Source organism: Streptopelia decaocto (assembly GCF_964273445.1).
Source record: "Streptopelia decaocto genome assembly, chromosome: Z".
Classification (NCBI taxonomy): Eukaryota; Metazoa; Chordata; class Aves; order Columbiformes; family Columbidae; genus Streptopelia; species Streptopelia decaocto.
In genome coordinates, this window is record NC_138657.1 from 19,655,282 (window position 1) to 19,664,099 (window position 8,818).

The 8,818-nt window shown below is 36.8% G+C and overlaps 1 protein-coding gene across 5 annotated transcripts in view; it reads left to right on the plus strand.

The window, feature by feature from the left end:
- The window catches only part of TTC39B (tetratricopeptide repeat domain 39B), a 76,300-nt gene extending 69,005 nt beyond the window's left edge, over positions 1-7,295 (plus strand). For all 5 annotated transcript variants that reach the window (XM_082074973.1, XM_082074972.1, XM_082074969.1 and 2 more), the window contains 3 exons: positions 1,280-1,397; positions 3,209-3,325; positions 4,229-7,295. In XM_082074973.1, coding sequence (XP_081931099.1) covers positions 1,280-1,397; positions 3,209-3,325; positions 4,229-4,325 — 332 coding nt within the window. In that variant the 3' untranslated portion in view covers positions 4,326-7,295. The remainder of the gene's footprint in view (positions 1-1,279; positions 1,398-3,208; positions 3,326-4,228) is intronic.
- Positions 7,296-8,818: the final 1,523 nt, after the last annotated feature.

Sequence of the window (8,818 nt, forward strand, 5' to 3'; positions counted from 1 at the left end):
ATTTATTGCAAGATTGTCTGTATTAAATTGGCCTATGCATTTACTGTCATTTACTGTCATTGTTTTGGCATAAGAGCTTTCTTTCCTGTTAGGAATGCCAGACACATACTAGGTGAAGTTGTTAAAGACTAGCAAGCTTTTACTGACATCAATGCTTGCCCCTAGTCAAAGGAATCCAGTATCTTAGCCTAAGCAAAACAGGCTGGAGGCAATGGAAAATACTCACCCACTGCACTTCTACCTGTCACTAAAAGCACAGTCTGTCAGTTATTATCTATTGAGACTTTCTGGGTTTAAAACCAGACAGAAATAAGCCTGAATGCAATGGCAAAGCACTTCACTGAATCCTAAAATGCTTTAGTCTTGCATGTTTCAGAACTGTTTACGTAGGATTTTTTTTGGCAGACTATCAAGAAAAAAATTAACATGACCTTAGAGAGCTGGTAATTAGTTGTAAACAACATGATCTGAAGGGAGGGTGTTTTGCTTCCTGAACTGTTAATGTATGTGCTGCCATCTGTCTATCCATATGTGTTTTCTTTCCTTCTTTTCCTTCTCTGCACCCAACAAATGCTGTAAACCAAGGCAACGAAAGAGGATTGCACTCGCAAAGGTTGTAGTTCAGAATCACTCCAGAAAAGCTCTTGAATCTGATATTTTTAGTCCTGTTGAACATAAAACTTCTTTGAATTTTCCAAACATTCTACACTGCTGGTGAAGATTCTTAATTGTTAGAGATGATGGGAGTACTAATAAACATGGTTTCTTGAATGTGTACTGCCAAATAATGCTGCCTAAAAGTTCTGCAGGACAGAGTCCTAGTGTGTTCTTGTGCTTTTCACATTACTGGCGCTACTTTTCATGTTACTGCCAGTGCTGTGGAACATGGGAAGCTGTTCAGTTAGTGCAGTGCAAAGGAGGTTTCAGCCTCACTGGAGGTTTTGCTTCCTGTTATAGATGTTACAAGCACAGAAATGTTTAACTCATTCCAGTTTATGCCTGTGTTGTACTGACTTCAGACACAGAGGACTGCAGAATATCTGGATGTTTCATTTTGTTCTTATTTCTTCTTAGCCTGTATCCTTAAAGAGAAAGAGATAGATGTTATGCATGCATCTTCTTTAGTAGGCAGTATTTAAAATGGTGCCTGACGGCTATGTATGTTTTGAGAGGTAAAATCTGAGAAGCAATGTCCGGAGTCTGAGTATGTATTCCCTACCAAAGATCTAATTTTGCTTTTCATGATATCTTCAAATTTTTGGATGTATCTCACTTTTAGATCACAATGAATACTACATGGATGATGTGTGCCTGTTGCAGTTACTGAAGGGCCTCTGCCTGAAACACTTGGGAAGACTTCTGCAAGCTGAACTGTGTTTCAGTAAAGTAGTTCAAAGGTAAAAATAACATAACTAGACTTTTTACCTTTATATTTTGTAGCTTTGGGTGAAATTTCTGCCATTCATAGTGACCTGGACAAGCTGGAGAAATGGGCTGGCAGCAGCACATGAAGTTCAACAGGGGAAGGTGTCAGTCCCTACCCCCGGGGAGAAATAACCTCAGGCACCAGCACAGGCTGCTAGGGGCTGACTGACTGGAGGGCAGCTTGTCAGAAAATGCCCTGCAAATCCTGAGCATCACGGTCAACCCCAAGTTGACCATGAGCCAGCAATGTGCCTGTGCAACAAAGGTGGCAAACAGTGTTGTGAGTTGTATTAGAATGAGTTTCATCAGCAAGTCAAGGGTGGTGATCCTTCCTGCCCTCTCAGCACTGCTGAAGCCACATCTGGAGTAGTGTGTGTAGTCCTGGACTCACTGGTACAAGTGAGACATGGACATACTGGAACCAGTCTAGCAAAGGGCCATAAAGATAGTTAAAGGCTTGAAGCATCTGTCACGTAAGAAGCAGCTGAGAGAGCTCAAAGTGTTCAGCCTGGAGAAGACCTGAAAGGGTTACCTGAAGGGAGTGTGTTTTTGCAAAAAAAAACCCCAAACGTCCTTTCAATGATGCCCAGTGCCAGAACAAGATGTAATGTGCCCAAACTGAAATACAGAAAATATTGTTTAAACACAAGAGTGAGATTTTTAAATTTTTTTTAATTATTATTTTTTATTGTCAAGTTGGTCAAACACTGGGACAGGTTGCCCAGAGAGACTGTGGAGTCTCCATCCTTGCAGATATTTGAAATATAGGTGAACAGAGTCCTGGACAGGTTGCTGCTATTGACCTTGTTTTGATCAGGATATCGGATGAGATAATCTACAGAGGTGCTTTCTAGCCACAATGATTCTGAGAATTTCTTATATTGAGGAAAATGTGAGTTTTCTTACTTCTCTGCTGATTTGTACAGGCAAGCTAGGATCACAGTATCACAGTATGTTTGGGATTGGAAGGGACCTCAAAAGATCATCTAGTCCAATCCCCCTGCTGGAGCAGGAACGCCTAGGTGAGGTCGCACAGAAACATGTCCAGGCGGGTTTTGAATGTCTCCAGAGAAGGAGACTCCACAACCTCCCTGGGCAGCCTGTTCCAGTTCTCTGGCACCCTCACTGAGAAGAAGTTTTTTGTGAAATTTAAGTGGAACCTCTTGTGTTCCAGCTTGATCCCATTACCCCTTGTCCTATCATTGTTTGCCACCGAGAAGAACCTGGCTCCATCCTTATGGCACTCACCCTTTATATATTTATAAGCATTAATAAGGTCACCCCTCAGTCTCCTCTTCTCCAAACTCAAGAGCCCCAGCTCCCTCAGCCTTTCTTCATAAGGGAGGTGCTCCACTCCCTTAATCATCATAAGGGGATCTCAGTTCTATGTGTGGGAAAGAAGTGTTTGTATTACACTGCCTAACCTACTGAACGTTGTTTTTATCTTGAGTCATCTTTTTGGATGGCTGGGTATTTTTGAACTGTAAGTCACGCAATAGGATCCCAGTCTTGGAATTGTGTCCATGGTAGCTTGGGTGACATACCATGATACAAATAGGATGTGTGAAAGAATCAATTTTTGCTGCAAGAAGGTTGTGTTGGCAGTATTTTATCTCCGCTCTTTACAGGTATAATTATTATGAACAGAGTTAACCAGTAAAAAAGGGTTCCAGAGTGTTTTCTCTGGCCATGTGCTTTTACAGGCAGTGATTGCATTTAAAAGTTAACTGGTCACTTGAGGAAAGGTTGTAATTAACCACTTCTGTATTTTCTGTTTTTCTAGTGAGAAGCAAATCAAATATGATAGTTATTTGGTGCCGTTCACTCTCTATGAGTTGGGTCTTCTGTACAAACAACAGGATGAGAGAGAAAAAGCAATAAGATACATAGAAATTGCAAAGTGAGTGGATTTTTTTTCTTTATTTGTATCAGCCTGTAGATTAAGTATAAATGAATAGCTTTAGCAATGAAGGCATGTGGGATTTTTTGCTGCCTATTTGCAAAATACAAGTAATGATAAATCTGTGTTCTTGACTTCGAAAATTTGTCCAGTATAGTTGAATTTTACAGTTTCAGGAAACTGTTCTTCAGACACAGTGGAGTAGATAATATCAAACAAGACAGAGCATGAAGGGAAAATGTCTCAATTTCATTTACACTTCAGAGATGCTGAGGTCCCACTGCGTGTGTGGGATGGAGCTGGAGAGTCCAGGGAAGGGATCTATAGCACCAACTGTCCCGAAGAGCAGTGGGGGGGCTTATATCTGCTGCAGCAAAGGTGTCAATGGGAGTAGGTTAAAAGCCAGTACACTTCTGACCACCTTCGTTTTTTCCTTTCACATCCTGTGACAAAAGAGCTGTAGAGAGCTAGGTTTACTGTAGAGCAGCATCTGTAGATTGATCTGTAGATGCAATTTTTGCCCCCCCCCCTTTTTTATTTGACTACATAATGCTTGAGTTGTGTCTTGAAGCTAAACATAGACTTTCAGCTAAGAACCTTTCTTTTTCTATTTTGTAGTCTTCTAGCTTGTCTTTTCACAGCATATAATTGAGAAGGCTCTTGAAAGGATCAAAATAAGTGAAAGAGATGCTCAGACATGGGTTCAGTTTATTTGGACATTTAATAGTTAGTACTGGTATAAGTATCTGCTCAGTTTGTGCATGTAGCTTTAAAATGTCTCATAACTCATCCGGTTCCTGTTGAAGAAATGAAGTCTGTTAACTTTGCTACTTCAGTGCCTGTGTGAAATAGAAACAATGACGGCCAAGGATGTTTTTCTTAAAATAACTTTGTTGTTTGCAGAAAAAACTACAAAGAATACTCTATGGAGTCCAGGTTGCACTTCAGGATTCATGCAGCACTTGACAGCTTGAAGGTGTCGCCTGCTTCAACACCTTGAATGACGAGGGATGCTTTTCATGCATAAAATAGCCAACACAATCTTTTTGCAATCTTTTTTTAATCATGGAGAAGAAAAAACTTAATTATTGTTTTCTGTCATCTCTGATTTGATGTATGCCATTCCTTTAGACTGTTTTTTTCTGTATAGCGCATATACTATATCTACTTGATACTTTAAAGAAGACCTTATATTTTGTTTGATTAAAATAATTTAATATTTGACTTGAATGGGGGATATTTAAAAAAAAGTTGATGGTGCAATAAAGTTTAATGCAAACACTTTATTTTTTTATATGAAAACAGATGCTGGTTATGCAGTGGAACTAATGATAATTTCTACATTTTGTGAAGGTTTAATTTTCTGCAGTATACTTGAGACCTTTCTGCTTCTGGAACAAAAATGCATTGTCTGCAGATAATCTTTACCTGCATTTGGCATATCATATTCCAAAAGTTCTGTTCCAGAGGAAAAAAATTATCACCTTTGACTTAATTTCATTTTGGGAACAAAGTGAACCTGTCTGAAGTGCAATATTTTTACACTGTCAGATAAAATCAAGCAGAGCTACAGCTATAATCTCTTTGTAGATATTTTTCACTGAAAATAAGTGGTTATAGGGGATATTTTTTGGTCATACTGAAGCAGGGCTACAAGGAACATTAAAAGTTCCTGTGTTCTGTGTTCTTGCTCTAAAGCAGAATCAACAGTCTCATGTCATTCCTGACAGATACTTGTTTAGCCTGTTTTAAAAAAATAAACAAAAAACCCCAACAAACACAAAAGCAACAACAAAAAGCTTGCACTGAGAGAGATTTTGTAACTTACACAAGATGTCTTTCCCAGTGGGAAAAGCCTGGGAAATTTTTCCTGATGTCTACCCCAATTAATTCTTGGCACAACTGAAACTGATTGCTTCCCATCTTTCCTGTCATGGATCTGGAGAAAGGATCATTATTTTCCTAATAACGGGAATAACTCATAACAATGCAAGCTGATTGTGCATCAGAAAGCGAATCTGCTTTCAAACTTGGAGATAAGAAAATGTGCACATTCTAGTGACAGCTTTCTACTTTCTACCAAAAATGTGTAGTAAAATTGAGATACATTTATAAGTGCATATAGTTTTCACATTAGCAGCAATATCAATTTGATTAACAGCAATATCAAATTGAGTTTCCCAATTCATTATATATGCAAATTCTGCTAGCTGTCTATTCTTAAAAATAAGAATAAACTTGATTTTTATTTAAGTATAGACCAAATAACTGTTATTTCAGTAATTATTGCAAAACTTGTCCATTTCCATATTTTATTAATGCCCGTGTAGTTACTTCTGCACAGTAAATGAATAGTAACTATGCTCCTGTATGTGATTCTATGCCCTTAACTCCCACCCAAGAAAAAACAGAACAAAAGAAATAGGTGAAAAATGTGTTTTCAGTAAAAGAGTAACTGAGAGTTTCTAATTAAACAGTCAATATAATGTAAATGCTAAAGTTAGTTTTGTGAGGTGACTGAGAGTACAGCTTTCTTCTAGGACTTATTTTATAAATGAGTTGTGTAATTGCATATACATCTGTAGTAGAGTGGCATACTTAAGGGTGAAGTAAATGTTTAAAAATATTAGCTAAATACACAAAATGGGTCTTTCAAAGTGGAAGCCTAATCCAAAGTCTGTTGTCTTCACTTTTTTGGATTTGTGCCTATTGCAAATGCATAACTAAATTATTTTGTAAAACCATACACATGTAGTTTTGAAGCTTAGATACCTGAAACACTGAATCGCTGATAAATTGCAGCGTGCTTATTTTAAAATATATTCTATCGACTGTAGCTAAAGTACAAAGATACTTGTCTTTTTGTCAACAGAGATTAGCATATGCTACTGACTTCTCTAATTACATGCCCATGTATACTTATGTGATTATAAGCTGTAGGCAGCAAAGATAAAATTCTGTATGTTATATTTTCAGACAATACTTTTAATACCCCTTTGGGTATTTACATCTTCAGTTTAGGATTGTTTTGTTTTAATCTGATCATTGGATTGTAGCAATCAAATGGGACCATCTCATTTTCTTGTGAAAGGTGGTGAAAGCAATTGCAGATAAAAGTTTTATAATTTATGTTTCAAATAGTAATCTACTCTCCAGAAGACTTATTAATAAAAATGAGACTACAGATTCTTAGGATGGAGCATGAAGTAGCCTCTGATTTCTTGTTTCTGTGGGAAGCATCTTACATTAATAAATAGTATTTTATAGGTGACTTGGGATAGAAATCAGAATTAACAAGAACTAAACAGTGAGTTTCCCTAGAAGCTGATTGTTTGAAAGTTTAGTCCAAGTGTCATGTAGCAGTGTACTTTTTCAACAGAAATGATGTTGACTGCAGAGAGAGTGAAAGAAAACTTTGTTTTCTTCAGTTCAGCCTTCCAAAATCAATATTAACGCCCTGTGTATGTTACACTTTGTCTCTTTTGGGATCAGCCTTTTTGCACTCATGCGGAGAGCAGGTATATCAACACAAATTGGCAATACTCTCTGTAGCATTTTGATGCCCTGAGGTCCCCAATGTAAGCACTATTTACAGTTTGTCTCATTTTTTGTACTGCTGTTCCAAACTTGTATCTTAGAGGGCCTGATCGATCATGATTATTAGCTTTATTCTGGATTTTTTTCCCTAACTTATTATTAACAGTGGAAATACTTATGTGTGAGAGTGATTTGTAGCCCTTCAGTTAAGATAGGTCTCAGTAGACTGTAGAGATGCTTTGTCTTCCAAATGCTGCAGAGGAACTGCATGTCTCCCCAACACAATGCGTCATTGACACCGTATCATTTGCTACATTATGTCTAAGTCAGGATAAGTGATTTGTGGCTAAGAGTTCAAAAAGTCTATGGCTTTTTATTTTTAACTGTTGTATACTGTACTGGGCCTTAAATACAACTTTAATTTAGTCTTGTTGCTCTTTGTAATCTCCACCTCACTTGCTCGTGTCCCATGGGAATTTTGAATAATGTGCTGAAACTTTGAGCCAAGCTGAGCATTTATCTATGATGCTATAACCACTGTTGATAATAGTAGATATTATATACAGGAGCAAAGCTAAATGCTTAGTTTAAGCAAGCAGGGTAAAACTTACTTAGTTATTTTATGACAGAAGGTCATTCTGGTACTTTTGATAATAGGTGCATTTTTTTTAAGGTGAGGAATAATAATGTAGCCTGCTTATAAGACAAAGCTTCTCTTCAATTAAGAGTTGTGTACTTAGAAAATATTACAAAAAACCTTCTCATCTATGCATATCATTCACATGTTTAGTCTTTTGGTGAAAGATCATTGTATTATGGTTTTAAGTCCTAGCTCACCATTTTTTTAAAACAAAAATCGAAAGAAAAGACATATTAAAAGAAAGCTGCTTAAAGGCTGTTTTATATTTGTTCTAGTACACATGCGTAGCAGCTGTATTTAGCACCTTATGGCCAGAAAAATGTGCAATAATCAGATCCTGTTATGTTTCTAAAACACCTTGCTAACTAGTGTATAAATGAAGTAATTTCTTGTAACAAATCAAACTTAGACTTTGCAATTATTTTATTACTAATCTTAATGGTTAATGTCCTTTTGTTTCTGTATATACTTATACTGCATAGTTCAGGAAAGAATATTTATATTTGCACTGGTGGTGCAGTTTATTTGCTTCTGAACTATTAAGGTTTGCACATAAACTAATCTGGTACTTAAGTAAAACAAAGGTCAGAATAATGGGGGATGAGGGATGATGAAGCACGTTCTGGTTTTAAAAGCATGTAGCAATCAATGTTCATTGTGATGCATTGGAATGGATTCTAACTTCAGAGGAATAAAACACGTTTTATGCTTGTGCTCCCAAGTACTGAATTTGGGACTATATTCTAGTTGTGCATTAAGGAACCTTCACCTGAGATTTATCGAAACAGTATCAATAAAAAAGTCCTGATCTCAAGTTTAAACATGCCATCCTGGGTATATAGCTCTTGTATACAAGCTATCTAGGCTGAGAAGTTGTACAAAGCTATCAAGGTCTAGGAGAGAATAAAGGGTCTTTTGAAATGTAGATAGCAAATGTAAAATAAACTACTTTATAGTCTTAATTTCTCACTGGGGATCAAATAATACCTTTAAATGGTATAAAATACAGACATGAATAGTAGTTAACTCATTCTGTTTTCAGTTGTGTCATTAAATTCAGTGAGAACTAGACATAATATGCTCCTAGGATTCTTTTTAAAACCCAACATTAAAAACAGGGACAAAATTATTTTTTTTTATATGTGGGCAGAGCTTGGTTTTAGTAATATTTAGAAAAGTAAATGTTCAAAGTTATTTTTTAATGTGTCATGGTTAAGTGTTTCTGTAGTTGCATGGAATTTTACCTGCTGCTTCCCAGCAAATAGGTCAACTTAATTACCATGGCTTGGATGGTAAGAACGGTGTTTATAGTTACA